The 16,836-nt window shown below is 43.3% G+C and overlaps 1 protein-coding gene across 1 annotated transcript in view; it reads right to left on the bottom strand.

Annotated features, from left to right (window-relative positions):
- Positions 1 to 16,836, bottom strand: part of PKP1 (plakophilin 1) — a 77,557-nt gene that overhangs the window by 20,236 nt on the left and 40,485 nt on the right. Inside the window, exons 3-4 of the mRNA XM_043963242.1 lie at positions 5,499 to 5,893; positions 2,289 to 2,433 (exon numbers count right to left, since the gene is read on the bottom strand). Of these exons, the coding sequence (XP_043819177.1) occupies positions 2,289 to 2,433; positions 5,499 to 5,893 (540 nt within the window). The remainder of the gene's footprint in view (positions 1 to 2,288; positions 2,434 to 5,498; positions 5,894 to 16,836) is intronic.

Here is a 16,836-nt window from a genome sequence, read left to right as displayed (position 1 = left end):
GAATTACTCGAAGAAAATCTTCCAATATAACATAAGTATAGCCCATGTCTAAGATTTTCCAAATGTGGGGAACAGATTCTCCAGCTCCCATATTAAAGGTAGTAAACACAAATCAGCCCTTATTTCATCAGGTAGTAGATACATTAAATGTCCTTAAGGGGGGGTTATTTGAGTGTCCAAACCGGCCTAGGGAAGTACAAATATTCAACAAAGGGTATGAATATGCTTGTGACACCTATATCATATCAGATCTATTTCCAGATGAAATAGAATCTGAAATATGCCCAGGTAAAATAATATAATTTTTAAAAATATATTTGTCATTTCAAAACAAACTGTGGAATTCTGGTGAAGTGGAAAGAAGAGAGGATGGGTTAGAATTCCACCTTTGTTTCTTACCACTCCCCTGTGTGATCTTGGGCATCATTTCCTCTCCCTAGACCTAAATGCTATCACCTGTAAAGTGTGTGTGTGTGTGTGTGTGTGTGTGTGTGTGTGTGTGTGTGTGTGTGTGTGTGTCCTCTTATGTTCTAAATTCCACAGTCTTTGATTTTATGAATCCTAATGCAAGGCAAGTGCGATTCTTCAACTATCTAAACAGGATCAGTTCGTAAATCAGACCAACTGTTCTTAAAATAAGCAATTAAATATTTCCTTCCTCTTCATAGAGAGGTGGGAGTCTTAGCATTTTGAATGTCTCATAAAACATCTGATATGGTTTCAGTAGGTCTTATTTAACAGTTGTCCTCATTTCAAGGGAGAGTACAATATAGGGAAGGATGTCAAAAGTGAATGTCCAAAATGAATCAATGAAAATACACATATAATAATATATAATACATACATACTTATGAGTCTGGCTATTAAAAATGTTAGCAGATTATTTCAAATGGAAATCAATTCAAAAGAGACAATGAGGTACAGTAGAAAGAACAGTGGCTCTGAAATCAGAGAACATGGGTTCAAATACCATCTCTGACTATCTGTGTATTTTTGTAAACATCATTTAATGTCCCTATGCCTCAGTTTCCCCATCCATAAAAATGAGGGAGGGTTTGATAGTGTCTTTGGATTGTTCCTGCTCTAGATTCATCATCAGTCGCAAATGTTGTGTTAATTTCAAGCAAGCCAAGCAAGTATCTATCAATTTCAAAAGATCTGCTCAAAGGGGTTAATGTCAGGCAGAGACAGGTACTGAGGTTTCTATGGCCCTCTTCCCACTTTAGATAAACAGTGAGCACCAAGCACAGGTCCTAAGTCTATAGGCTCCTAAAGAGCCCTGTACTCCTGCAGGAAGGGTTTGAGTTATTCTTTAAAGATAATCAAAATGAAGAAAAACAATCAAATAAAGAAGTTGGGTTCAAATTTTTTGAAAGAGTATTCCCTGATTTCTGAATCAATGAAAATTTTATAAATGTAGTATGAGTCATCTGGATTACCTGTGCACTTGACTGATGCAGCATGATAGAGTGAGAAGAGTGTTAGATGCAGAGTGCGGCAGGCAGCTTTGTCACTACCTATCTGTGTGACTTTGGACAAGTCACCAATGGAATTACAGAACATCAGGTCTCACAGGGAGAAGAGGTCATTTAATCCAACCCCCACATTTTGCCCATGAAGAAAGTAAAGCCAGGAGACAGGGTAAGTGGCTTGCCTAAAAGACTTAAATAGTAAGTAGCAGAGCTGAGGCTTGAGCCCCCATCCTCAGCCTTCTGGCTTCAATCCAGCTCTCTTTCCCAGTATACCAACTTCCTTCTGATCACTAGGCATCACTAAGCTTAGTAGTATTACATTATAAAAATAGCTAATAATAATAACTCTCATTTATATAGTGCTTGAAGGTTTACAAAGAGCTTTACATATGGTATCTCATTTGATTAGGGTTATGGACAACCCATCAACTAAAAGCAGGAAAAATGAGTGGAAGGATGGGAGTTGGTGAGTGGGGAAGGAGGCAGAAAAAAGGAATGGACAGAAGGCAAGTTTCAGTGTTGATGATCACGCAGCCTATACCCACACTAAACACTTTGACATGCTGCAGAGGGTTAGACAGGATAAGAAGGAACCAGAAGCAGCAGAGGCAAAGCCTCCACTCAATTTTAAACATAGGACTATGCAATAAAAAAATACATAGATAGATAAACAAACAAATAAATAAATGGATAAATAAGTAAATGAATGAATAGATAAATGAATGAATGAATAAATGAATAAAATAAAATAAAATAAACATAGGACCATCTAGGTCTTACTCCTAAGATTCAGAGAAAAAGTATGCACTTAGTTACCTGTTGCTTAGCAGATTCATCCTGGAAACAGGTGTGCTGGATGTAATAGGCCCCGATAGACTGAAACTTCTCATCTTGAGAGCTCAGGAACTGCACAGCCTTGGGTATAGTCAACCCACTGCACTCTATGTCTTCACTGCAGATCCTGAGCAAGAGAAAGGACAGGACATGGGTTACCCTGAGCTGGCACAGGACATCCTACCTCAAGTGCTCCAAGTCCTGGAGGCTGGCTCTGACAGAACCTCATCAGTACTCAAGAGAGTCAAGATGGGAACATCCAGAGCTGCTAAATCATCATTTACACCTTTTGTGGTCCAGTTGTTTCAGTTATGTCTGACTCTTCATGACCCCATTTGGGGTTTTCTTTGGCAAAGATAATGCATGGCTTGCCATTTCCTTCTCCAGCTCATTTTACAGATGAGGAAACTGAGGCAAATAGCATTAAGTGACTTGCCCAGGGTCACACAGTTAGTAAGTGTCTGAAGCGAGATTTGAACTCAGGAAGATGAATATTCCTGATTCCAGGCCCAGTGCTTTATTCACTTCACCACCTAGCTGCCCCTCCCCCATGGAAATAGTTCCTCTACTATGAACCTGTCTTTGATGGTAATGGACCCATTGACTGGAATGTCTCCACCCAAGAACAGATAACTGATCCACCCTCTTCCAGGAAAGGATGACATTAATTCAGAGTTGGTAAGATAAGAGCTCCTGTCATGGTTTTGCTCTCCATATGCACAAGCTAGCTTCCATTCAATTAAATAAACATTTATTAAGTACCACCTACATTCAAGGCCCTGTGCTGGACTGGGGACACAAAGATGACCATGACCTCATGGAGCTTCATTCCTTACCACAGATCACACCCTGGAACATAGGTACTACTACTCAGAAAGCAATTGGGGAAAGTGGGGGAGGAGGGGAAAGTGGGTACTGCTAGTCACACCTCCCCATTGATATCACATAGAACACCTCCAATCCCATCAGTCACCAAGCACATGACATCTTCATTGGAAATGTCCCTCCTTCCTTCCCATTCCCCAGTCTGTCTGATAGTTCCACCCTTATCATCTTGTGTATGAACTAATTAATCCTAATTAATCTCTGCCCAATGTTTCTCCTTGCTCTGTCACTGTGGCACATTGCTTCATCAAATCACTGCCCGACTAAACTTTCTTCAATGACTCCCTAGTGCCTACAACAAAAAAGTCCAGATTCCTACTGTGGTTTCTAATGCCCTGCACAATCTGGCTCTGACTTAGCTCTCCTTCCTTATCTCCAGTTACTCCACTACACCAACCCCCCCCTCCCCAGCTAAATTGGTATCCTCATGTTTCCCAAATACTCCCTAGGCATTCCCATCTCCCCTTAGTGAATTATAATCCTATTAGATTTGATACCTTTTCCCTTTTCCCTATGTGAATCCCACCATCTTTTAAGCCTTTAAGTCCCATCCCTATTGAAGATCTACTAAGAAACTCTCGAATCTTTACTTTTCTCTCTCTCTTTTTTTTTTTTTGGCCTTTGCATTGGGATAATAAATCAAGGCTGGGGGCTGCCATTTTGTAGTCACCAAAGGAGAATGCAACGATGAAGAGGTATCTCCCCACTATTTTCTACCCCAAATCATTCTGAAATCCTGCTGTTATACTTTATCATTGAGGCAGAGAGGTAGAGCAGCTGGTTAAAGAGTGGCTGGGCCAGGGAGCAGCTAGGTGGCACAGTGGATAAAGCACCAGCCCTGGATTCAGGAGGACCTGAGTTCAAATCTGACCTCAGACACTTGACACTTACTAGCTGGGCAAGTCACTTAACCCTCATTGCCTTGCAAAAAAAGAAAAAGAAAAGAAAAGAAAAGTGACTGGGCCTAGAGTCAGGAAGATTGAAGTTCAAATCCAGCCTCAGGTGCTTCTAACTCTGTGACTAAGAGCAAAGATACTGAAGTGATTTGCCATTTTCCTTCTCTAGTGGATTGTGGCAAAAGGAGATAAAGCAACTTGCATGGGGTCACACAACTAGTACATGTTTGAGGTCAGATTTGAACTCAGGACCTCCAGACTCCAGACTCAGTGCTGTATCCACTGAGCCACTCTATGTGTGTGTGCGCATGTGTCTCTGTCTGTCTGTCTCTCTCTAATAATTTATATGTATAAATCTATAAATGTTAGCTATCATTATTATCACTGTGTCTGAGATGCAGTAAGTGCTTCATAAATGTTTGCTGATTGATTGATTGACTTTCTGGATGTTGGAAGTTCCGGCTTCACAATATTCTGATTGTAAGAACAGTAGGTGAGCTCCCAAGTATTCTGGACCAAATAGACAATCAAGTGTTTATTACGCCCCTGCTATATTTGAGACCCTGTGCTTGGTGCTGGGGCTGCAGATACAAGGAATGAAACAATTCCTATTCAAGATCCTATCTCTGAGCCAGAGAGGTAGAGCCTGCCACCGTTGGATCCTTTCTAAATGAATCCTTCTTGGCTCCAGTCCCCCCATCACCCTTCACCTCCTCAGGACTTAGGCACGTTTGACTGCCTCACTGCCCTTTGTCTCTTCATCCCTTTGTGTGTACCTCAAGGAGACCCATTCCTTGGATCTGAATCATTTCCCTCAATAATCTCCACAAAACCATGTTGTTGTTTTCAAACCTTCAGTGGATCTATGATCTCATTAATCTGAGTGTTCCCTCTATCCTACCATGCAAAACATTAAACACCCTGTTAAATCCATCTGTCCTTAACAACATCTGACAGTTTTCCTTGTCACTTGTTGACTTTTGTTCTTCTTTTTCAGTGCCTATGTCCTATAAATGAGTCCTGGGTGAGTGTTTTCTCTCTCTCTCTCTCTCTCTCTCTCTCTCTCTCTCTCTCTCTCTCTCTCTCATCAGACTGGGAGCTCACTGAGGCCAGGAACTGTCTCCTTCATCAGATTGAGAGTTCTTAAAGTCTGAGGCTATATCACCCACATCAAATTATGCCCCATGCACCTCCAAGATCCTCAGGGATCTTCCTCATCAGACTAAGAGCTCCCTAAGAGCAAGAACTGTGTCCCTCCATCAGGCTGGGAGCTCCCAAGGACTGGAGCCATGCCCCCAGCTCCTCTGACCATCCCCTTCCAATGTCCAGTGTAAAATGTTGCATGCTGAAAGAGCTCAGGACATCTCAGAGTGTATATGAACCAACTGACCGCTGACTCCCTAGCACTTACTTGGAGCTGGCCCTTGAATGTCCAAAAGAGAGGTCCTTATTGCAGGAGATAGGTGGAATGTAGACAGGATCCTGCTTGGATATACAGGAAGGGGGGCGCACTGGGCACTTCTTGACGGGTTTCTGACCACTGCAGGTACTGTAAAAGCTGTAGCGATTCTGGGTGGTCTTGTGGCTCTTGTTGCCCGTGTAGCCTTTGCGCAGGGTGCCCCGGGGATCACAGTACAGGTCTGGCTCGCTCCGGCTGGCCTTGATGTTCTGCATGAAGCATATGTCGCTCCCAGGACCAATGGTGTTACAGTTGCCCCGGTTGTACTGACGGTTCCAGTTCTCCATCTGGCTATAGGAGCTGAAGCGTCTATTATCTGTGTCTCTCTTGAGGGTCCCATTGTAGATCTAGTCAAGGGAAGGGAGAAAAGCCAGCAGGTTCAATTTCCATTGCCCCAAAACCCCAGAATCAAACTGTAAAGTATCCTCAATTCTCCATATCCCGCAGGCATGCTAAACCAGGGTCTGCAGAGACCAGCCACCTAAATAAATCAGTCAATAAACATTTATTAAGCACTTACTCTGTGCCAGACACTGTGTTAAAGTGCCGTGATGATAAGAATAGGTCAACTGGGACAATACAGCGAGTTATGTAGGAACACAGACTGGGACTGGAAGGAAGGAAGCTCATGGCATGTCACAGATGAGGAAACTGAAGGCCAGAATGTCACAAAGCTAATTAGCAGCAAAACCAGGATGAACCAAGGCCCTCCAATTCCAAATCCAGTGCCCTCTTTCCCAAAGGCAGATAGCAATGAGAAAACAAGGCATTAAGACTTCTCTGGGTCAAAAACTGTTCTATGCAACCTCACGTTACCCAGAAGGCACTTACCCTGTTTTCCATGGGCAAGTTCAGGCTCTCCCAGATTGTTGAGATTAGATAGGTAGGGGGCAGAGCATTTGGTACTGCTGACCACACCTCCCCATTGCTATCACATAGAACACCTATGATCCCCAGATATGGTATCATGGGGGATTTCCCAGCCTACTAGCTAAAGCTAACCCCACCTAAAACCTAGAGGACCTCTGGCAATGGATCACCCATAATAATAATGATAATATTTTAATACTTTAAGGAAAAGTATGAACATTCTCTCATTAGTATAGGTACCTCATAATCAATATGAGTATTCCTTCTCAATATGGGTCTTCTTTCCACTGATGTCAGTGGAAAACTCTTCATGTCTTAGGGTACAACCTTCATGAGTTGTGATGCTCCCTCCCCCAGTTCCTCCCCCCAACCCCATAAAGAAATCCACTGCCTCATGGCCAACTTTCTAGTGGTGGGCATTTCCAAGCTTTCTTAGGCTGGTCATTGCCAGGTCCAGAATAGAATATGTCTTTCTGATAAAACCTGATAAAGTTTGGGCTCATTGTCATAAACACAAGGTTCCACCCTGTCATAGTAATAAGAATATAACAATAACAACAATAACAACTCTAGCAATCCACAACCTGGTAGCTGGAATTATATATCAATAGCTCGCTACCTTCCATAAATGAACCAATGGCAAATCTCCATACCACAAATGGAAATCTTGATATATTCTTGAGAATTTAGTGAAGAAACTGTATAAGACTCAGAGCATTATCATAGATGAAGCTGTTATCCAGAATCACTCAAACTCAACAAGGTCCCATAAAAATTTAAGAGTAGCTTCATAAAAGATGCTGCCACAACCAAGTACTCATACTCTCCAATCATCATGAAATGAACAGCTTTCAAAGTACAGAGACCTGGTACAAGATGAGAGGCAGTGGGGCATGGTGCCCAGAGAGCAGTCTGACCCAGAAGCCAGGAGCACCTGAGTTCTCCTGCACACTGTCTGAGAGACCCTAAACAACCCACTTAATCTCTCATTGGAGTCACACTCAAATGAAAACAGGACATGTAAGATTTGTGTGTGTGTTGCATATTGACTTAGAAAACCACATATGTTTATCTATTTAATCTAGCTATCCACCCATCCATCCATCCATCCATCCATCCATCCATCCATCCATCCATCCATCAATATTGCTTAAAACATCGACCACAAAATCAGAAAGGAATAACATTTTAATCTAGTTCAGGCCATACTTGGGGATGCTATGGGCCACCTGTAGTCCTCAGGTTGCATGCTTAACACCTCATCTAGGCAACTCTTTAAAGTGAAGGATTACAGAGAGAGTTATGACCTGCCTTGTGAAATGAAGTTTCCTCACCTGGAGTTCCCTCTACTAAATTGGTGTTGCCTCTAATAAAGAAATCACAGGATGGAGGAAAGATGTTAAACACACAGAGCTCCTGACACAATTACCCCCAAGACAACAATAAAACAATCCCTGGAGCAACAAAACCCATAAAAAGGCAGGCTGAGATTATTTTCCAGCCAAAGACAGCTTAGAGGGGGCCATGCTGGGCTGCTAGAAGAGTCCAACCCTATGATCGCACCAACACTAAGCACACTGCACCAGAGAAACTTACCCCCAAGACTCAAAATCAGCTGCAGCACCAGCATCTTCTGGAACTAAGCTTATGGTCAGGTGAGAGGGCTGAATGGCTGGCCGGGGGTTGGGAAGATACAGGGGTGTCTGCAGGACCTAAGGAGGAATTCAGCTATCCCACCCCAGTGGGGAACCAGGAAGAAATCTTGAGTGGCAGGAGGCCCAGGTGGGGGAGGGGCACAGGCTTGTCATAGCTAAGAACCACAACACAAAAAGTTTTGCTGGATGGTTAATTAGCAAGTTGGCTTGAGGTTATCTTCAGACCAGAGAAAAGGACAGGTGAGAGAAAAACCTGCCCTCCCTCAAACTGAAACCCCTGGGACCCTCTGAAGCTTGGGACAGTGTAGCTTGGAAGTAGGGACCCACTGTAAGAGGGAGTTAAAAGAAACCACAGGTTCTGTATCTGGTTCCTGCTCCTGATAAAAGAAATTAAAATATTATGGGAATAGGATGACGTACATGATAAACCACAGCTGAGTGATCCTTGTTGTAAATAAAGCAAATCCTCACTATTGGCTTCTAGGTAGTAAGACCCCAACAGTGGAGTTGGAAGGTGATGATGGGAGGGATGACATTAATCTTCTAACAATTGTTCCAACATGTAAACTAAGAACACATTAAATATTTTTGCAGATTATTTTAACTCTTTCAGGCCACTAGCAACACAATGAAATAAAGATGAGTTCACATTCTAGTTGTCCTGCCCACTAGTAGAGTTATACTGAGGATGCTTGCAGACCCTGTGGAAAAAGGACCTTAAATCCTAAAAACTCTTAAATCCTATTTTACAACAAAGACCAGTTATTCATCCCTTGTACCATGGCTAGAATTTATTTGGAAGCTTAAGGTTTTGCAAAGCACTTTATATATGTTATCTCATTTGATCCTCATAACAACTCTGGGAGATAGGTCCTATTTTTGTAGTTGGTCAGTTGTGTCCAACTCTTTGTGGCCCCATTTGGGTTTTCTTGGCAATGATGCTAGGGAGGTTTGCCATATCCTTCTCCAGCTCATTTTACAGATGAGAAAACTGAGGCAAATAGGGTTATGATGGTGATTAGAAAATGTCCTACTTATCCTGAAACAATTAAAAGTCAGTCCATTCTCCTTCAAAAGAAAAAGATGAGGAAAAGATGAATAATAAAATAATAACAATAATTGCAAGGACTGACATTTATAAGTTTACAGAGCACTTTATACATACAACTGTCATGATAACCCTTCTACAAGTAGCCTTATGCCCATTTTGTAGATGAGGCAATGGAGGCCCAAAAAGTAAAACGATGAGGCATAAGAGTAGGACTTCAATGGGAAAAAAAAATAATGTGGCTAATAATAATGACATCTCACTGATGTTACTCTTTACAAAGTTTACAAAAGGGTTTACAAAGCATTCTTACACAACCCTATGAAGTAGGAGGTAGAGGAATTTTTACATTCAATGGGGGAGACAGACACCAATTAAATAATGAAAAATGACACCCCCAGGATATAGGGTTAGCCAGTGACCAATGGACAGGAAGAGATGGGAACCAGACAGAGCCCTGCCCAGTCGTCATCTTCTTTTTTCTTTTCTTTTCTTTTTTTTTTGCAGGGCAATGGGGGTTAAGTGACTTGCCCAGGGTCACACAGCTAGTAAGTGTCAAGTGTCTGAGGCTGGATTTGAACTCAGGTCCTCCTGAATCCAGGGCCAGTGCTATGTCCACTGCACCACCTAGCTGCCCCCCTGCCCAGTCTTCTTGGGTGGCAAAGGAGGGGTCCATGAGGGCCTGTTTTCCTTTCTTCAGATCTTCTAGTATCTTCTATAATGAAAGTAATAACCCTAATACTACCATAGCCAAAATTCCCCAGAGCAGACCAGGCTTTTAGGTTTCCAGTGGATATTGGGGTGGGGGGGGAGGGGAGGAGGCAATCAGGGTTAAGTGACTTGCCCAAGGTCACATAGCTAGTAAGCATTTGAGGCTGGATTTGAACTCAGGTCCTCCTGACTCTAGGGCCATTGCTCTATCTACTGTGCCACATAGCTGCCCTTGATTTTGAATAGGTGTTTTTTTTTTATTTTTTGCAGGGCAATGAGGGTTAAGTGACTTGCCCAAGGTCACACAGCTAGTAAGTGTCAAATGTCTGAGGCCGGATTTGAACTCAGGTCCTCCTGAATCCAGGGCCAGTGCTTTATCCACTGCGCCACCTAGTTGTCCCTTTGAATAGTTTTTATAATCTTCTTTTTTTGTTTTGTTTTGTTTTGTTTTTTTAGTGAGGCATTTGGGGTTAAGTGACTTGCCCAGGGTCCCATAGCTACTAAGTGTTAAGTGTCTGAGGCTGGATTTGAACTCAGGTACTCCTGACTCCAGGGCCGGTGCTCTATCCACTACGCCACCTAGCTGCCCCTGAATAGTTTTTAAATAAACACTTTTTTTACTTTTCCCTGTTCCTCTTATGAAAAATTGTTGCTCGTGTCACTTCTTGGGGAAAAAATGCATTTATTTCCTCTGTCCCCACTAAGAAGGTAAAGTCCTTGAAGATGCTTCTCCTTATACCATATCCTCTGTTCCCCAGTTCAGGCTTCAGCTCACTGTTCAATCCCACAAACATTAACTGATCCTCTGTGATGTGGCAAGGCAATATAAAAGCTGTATGAGACAATGGCCATGCTCGAGGGTCTCTCTTAATTGTGGTGAGCCCCCAGGATGCACTAGCACCCTTCCAACCTCACACTGGCCTTTGAAGAGAGAAAATTTACCGAACCTCTAAGAGAAGTAGTATCCTGGTCAAGCTAAGTCAAATCATAGTTATTAATATTCATTAACTGAGCTGTAAATGAAATGGCATTTGGTCTTGCAATTAAGGCTCCTCCCCTCACCTTCTACCCTGTCTCCTAAACCCAAAGACTTAACTCGGGATTGGTAAATCCAGGACTTACTCTTCCATGGGCTTTGCTTTTCTCCTTTCATCTAGAGACATGGTTCTCCCCAATCCTCTCTATTAAATTCTCTTCCCTCTCAGACATTAAAATGTAAGCTCCTTGCCTTTTGTGCATTCCTAGAACCTAGAGGCATGTCTGGTACACAGTAGGCATTTAATAAATGTATCTTGATTAATTTGGAAATAAGAAGAGAGATATAGAGGAAGACTAGTGACCTGGATCTCAAATTCATGGATGTGTTAGGATAAACCAAATGGGATAAGCAATCTGGAAGTTGGGTCCTGAGGTCAGTGAAGCAAGAAAACAGCAGCTACTACCACTACCCCCAAATCCATTCAGTGGCCAAGGCTAGTTGATCCCGTCTCCCCAATATCTCCTCTTTTCTTCATTTATGTAGCTCCTCTGCTCAGTTCATGCCTTTAAGATCCTCTTGGGACAATAAAAATTATAAATGTCTCTTAATTACTCTATCTGATTCCAGTCTCTCCTAAAATATAGGTCTGACCCTGCTCAAAAATTGTCAGTGGCTCCCTATAGCTTCTAAGAATAAAAAAAATATCTCTCCCCAGTCTAGTATTTAAATCCTGGTCCCTGCCTATCTTTCTAGATTCATTTCATATTTTCCTCCCTTCCCACACTTTGTATTCCAACCAAACTGACCTCATGGCTATTCCTTAAGCTCAGCATTCCATCTGATATCTCTGTGTCTTTGCTGTCTCCCATGCCTGAAATGCACTCCCTTCTTATTTCTGGCTCCCAGGATCCCCAGCATTCTCCAAGTTTAGCTCAGGTGTTACTTCCTATGGGAAACTGTTAGTCCCTCTAGTCATCAGTGTTCTCTCTCTCTTCAAATTATCTTGCATTTGTTTTTCTATTTACATGTTGCATTCCCTAGTAAAATATTAACTCCATGTGGACAGTGATTGTTTGTCATTGTCTCCCCAACACCTGTCACGGTTAGTACTTAATAAGTGTTTGTGGATTAGATTGAGTTGAGCAGAGATGAGCCTATGTAGATTCAGCATGGCAGAATCAATCCATCCAAGATCATTTCCATGGGTCCTACTTATACTGATTCTCAAAGTCTAACAAGGATGTAGCACAGAACAGTTGTCTCAAGCTCCCTGAGTCTGGTGAAGCCTCTGGGAATCAGACCCACTCAACTGCTGTTATTCCCATCACCATTACACACCCCAACCCTGTCATCTGGCAGGAACAGATGGGCTTTGCTATCAGAGCCCTGGAGAGATTTACAATGTTTTGGGTAAGAAAGCTAAGGTGCATAGTTGAGAAGAAGAGGTAGCAGTGAGCTAGGGTCTCCCTTCAGAAAGAGCAGGAAGCTGGTTACCATTGTGGGCTCACTGCCCTTGAAAATGGATAATTTGAGAGTTGGAGTGGTGTCCTGTGGTTTGTGGCTCTGATAATCCTGCTCCTTCCTATTTACAGGATATACACCTTTACTTAAAAGGGTGTGGAAAGCTGCAAGGCAGATTCGAGAGGCGACCTCCCTGAGGAAGACGGATAATTTGCAGCTTAGTCATTGGACTCTCCCCCTTGGAGGACACTCACTGGTGGAGGGTAACCGTAGCCTTTCCTTGTTTGGGCATCCTGGTTGCGATGAGGTGGGCTTGTAGGGAGTGTGAATGAGGCAATTCAAGCATTCCTCGCTCTTAATGACACAGATGACAGTTGTGGGAAGCTTGGTATGAGAAATAATCCAGTCATCTCAGAGAACAAAGGACAATGAGGCACAGAATAGATTCCATTCTAACGCCCAGGAGCCAAGTTCTACAAGGAGGAGCCCTACGAAGCTGGAGGCCCCGGCAGGAATTAGCTTTGGGAACAGAACTGTCCACCACCTTTTCTTTCCCATGAGTTTTCATGGCTTCACTGCATCAGATCTGCTCTGACTTGCTCTCAGACTGAAGGATCAACATCCTGCCTGAGAAAACTTCTCCACGCAGGTGGTGACTTAGGATTCACCTTTCTGAAGATGAGCCGGGGCCAAGTCCAGCAGCCCAGAACTCGCCCTCCCACCCCGCATCCGTGCTGGGCTTAGGTAATCACTGGGTAATTCCCCCTTCCAGATCAACTCACCTGTGGCTCCCTCATTCATTCTCTTCTCCTTTGATCTCCTGTGGGAGACTCTTATCTCTAGCTATCTGCTTAAAGAAACAGGAGATTGAAGCTGCTGCTCCAACTCCCAGGGATCAGAAGTCTGGAGGATTGGACAATGGAATCCAAAATCAAAAGGTGAACCCAAAAGTCAGAAGCCACAAACTGTTAGTCTTGTCGTTGATAGTCTCTCCTCTCTCTGTGTCCTTTAATAGAATGAATCCTGACTCTGGAATCTGAGGATCTGGGTTTGAATCCTTCCTCTGAGACATATTACCTGTCTGATCTGGGGCTAGTCATTTAAATTCCCTAGCCCTCAGTTTCCTCATCTGTAAAGGGGGAGAGTTGCACTAGTTTACCTCTAATGTTCTGTCAAGCTCTAAATCTTTCAGGCACGGGGCTGAAGCCAAGGTTGGATATACCCAGGCAGTGCCCAGTTTTCTTCCTCAGGCTGGGTCTATACAACCTGTCACCATCATGTCACTGGAGGTAATAAAGGAGAAGAAACAAGGGCCAGGGAAGCAAACATCAGGGCCTGGGGATTTCCAGAGCATTTGGACATTGAGCGGAGATGTAATACCATCTGGTGGGAAGGACCCAGGGCCGTAGCAGTCAGAAGTCTTGGCTTCTAGTCCAAGCTTTGCCACTAACTGTAACCCTTTGTAAGTCACTTCTCTTGTCTCATCTATGAAATGAGAGGGTTGGACTAGTTCTGGTATTCTAGGATTCTGAGTGACTGCTCTGCAAATGTTAAGCAAAAATATACAATTAGTCCTCCTCCAGATCTGTAGGAGTCATACCAGCCAGCAGCCACACCCGTCCTTCTCCATTCCTCTCCAGGGAGCAGGTGGCTGGAAGGGAAGCCAACAGCTCCTGTACTGCATATTAAAAACCTTTCATGGAAATGCAACAGGGAATCCCATTGTTTTCAGTCAATGGCACCTGGAGAATATCATCTCTGACAACCCACTGTTCATCCTCTCTGAGCAAGCCTCTCATTCCAGTTTTGATCTTCTGGATGCTAAAAGGAATAGGTAAAGTCACAGCATGTGTGCACTAGGTACAAGGAATCTGGACACGCTCCTTGAAATTAGGGGTTATCTCCTCCTAATAAATACTTGTTGATTGATTAGGCACTGTTCTGGTGGCCTATAGGGCAGAGGACACAGCATCACTTCTACCCAATGTAGCCATGACCCCACCCCCCCCAGTGACATCACAGAAGATGTCACACACACAAAAAGATGTCACCAATCCCCAAGAAGGTACTAAATCTGGCTGCTTGGAACCTCATGTGCACTGGTTAGCTCAGAGGTCCAGGAGAATATAAGCTCTTTGAGGGTAGGGACCATTTGGATTTTTTGCCTCCCTCGCATATTGTAAGTGGCTTATACATAGTAGCTGTTTTATAATAACTTGTTTGATTATATTGAGTCATAGTTACTGGCCATCTATATCCCTGAGAACAGGAGTTCACCAATTTTGCTCAGCTCACCCAGGCCATAGATTGGGATGAAAATCATAAATGTAAGAAGAAAAATTCTCCTTTTCTTTAACCTCATATCTCTCAACACTCAAGCCTGGAGGGACCCAGGAGATCTGTTTAGACAGGCCCAGTGCTCACACAGAGACAAGATGAATCTTAGGTTCCCAACCAAGGCTGAGAAGTTTCTAAGCAGGCCTTCCCTACCCCCAGACAGCTATCTAATCCATCTGAAATCTGTGATAATTGCCACATTCGACTTTCCCAGCTTTCTTCTCAAAGGCTGTAATGATGGTGGCGTCTTGGAAATCTAAGGATTTCTACTTCCTTGGAGTTCAATATTTGGAGAAAAGGCCCATGTAGGTAGGGGTGAAGATGGCGTCTTCTCACCTTGCCTTAATCTCAAACTAGTGGGACCCTCTGAAAAGCTTTTCAGCTTCCTTGTGTATTGTTTTCCCCCTTTAGACCAAAGGCTTCTCAAGGATAAAGATTAGCTTTCTTTTTCTTATTTTTGTTCCCAGAGCTTAGTAGAGTAACTGGCACATAGTAGGTACTTAATAAATGTTTATTGTCTATGACTATGACTATGATTGTGAGATCAGATTAGGAGTATCTGGAGAGGGAGATAATGGCATGACATCTTCTCTGTTGAATGAGGCAGCTAGAAGGTGCAGTGGATAGAGTACTAGGCCCAAAGTCAAAAAGATCTGAGTTTGAATCTCACCTCAGACATTTACTAGCTGTGTGACCTGGGCCACTTAACTTCTGTCTGCCTTAGTTTCTTCATTTGTAAAATGAGGATAATAATAGCATCTATTTCTCAGGGTTGTTGTGAGGATCAAATTAGATAATATTTGTAAAACGGCACATAGTAGGCACTTCATAAATGGTCATTTCCCTTCTTTGTTGCTTCTCTTGTGAAACTGGCAGGAAGGATATGATGTCATTTTCATCCCATGATGAGGGCTATGTCAAGCGTGTGAATGTATAACAGTCCCAGCTGTCTCCACTTCCCTGAAAGGAATAAATATGGGGTAGCTATAGTGGGTATGATAGTAAGGACATGGAAGTGTCGGCTTTTATAACTGCAGCCCCCAGTAGATGAACTAGTCTGACTGTTTGGACTGAAAAATTCTGATTGTAATGGTCCTTAGGATAGCTGTGTCCTTCTGTGGGTAGTCATGGTCTGAGTGTCTGGAGATGGGCATCATGGGGAAAGGAAGAGTACATTCAGGCTCCCTTACAGCTGACCAACCTAGGCTTGACCCTCCTGAGCTCAGCTCTCCCTCTCCTCATTCCTCATGCACATATGTTCATTCTTTATGGGGTTTTTAAAGTGGTATTTTGTTTTGACACCTAATGGATCCTCATACAACTTGACCCATATTCCCCCCCCCCAACACCCCCGATTGGCAGGATGACATCCCCACCCCTGAGGTCCTTCTGTCCCGGATGCACACTGCCACAGAATCTCCTTATGCAATGATATTTACAGATAATGACGAAGAGGAACAAGATTCTCAGGTAGCTACCTCACAGGGAGATGACATAAGAGGGAACTGTGGGGAGAGGTGAAGAAGAGACAGAAGGTAGAGCTTTAAGCAGAGTGTCACCACCAACAATAACATGATAATGATGTTCAAGAGTTCACTAAGGGGGCAGCCAGGTGGCACAGTGGATAAAGCACCGGCCCTGGATTCAGGAGGACCTGAGTTCAAATCCGGCCTCACTTGACACTTACTAGCTGTGTGACCGTGAGCAAGTCACTTAACCCTCATTCCCCCCCCCCCAAAAAAAAGTTTACCAAACACAAAAGACAATAGCAGCATAGCAACATGTCCCAGGACCATTTCCCCTAAGCTCTATCAAACGTAAAAGTGAGAAAAACAAAACGATAACAGCAGGCATTTTTACAACACTTTAGGGTTTGCAATGAGTTGTATAAGCATTGTCTTATAGCTACTTTTTCTTGTGGAGCTGATTTTATCATCTTAGGAAACTACTAAGGCAGCTAGGTGGCTCAGTGGAAGCTGAAGTCTGGAAGATGTATTCAAATCCGGCCTCTGACACTTACTAGCTGTGTGATCCTGGGCAAGTCACTTAACCTGTCTGCCTTAATTCACTGGAGAAGGAAATGGCAAACTACCCCAGTATTTTTACTAAGAAAACTCCATGGACAGTATGGTCTGTGAGGTCATGAAGAGTTGGACTGAGCAACAACAGGAAACTACTGATGTAGAAACTCCCTCAACTAATGCAAATCTTCTTTAACTTAGAGCCTCA

The sequence above is a fragment of the Dromiciops gliroides genome, chromosome 4, assembly GCF_019393635.1.
Source record: "Dromiciops gliroides isolate mDroGli1 chromosome 4, mDroGli1.pri, whole genome shotgun sequence".
Classification (NCBI taxonomy): domain Eukaryota; kingdom Metazoa; phylum Chordata; class Mammalia; order Microbiotheria; family Microbiotheriidae; genus Dromiciops; species Dromiciops gliroides.
Note: the sequence above shows the minus strand (reverse complement) of the source record. Positions and strands in the feature narration are given on the sequence as shown.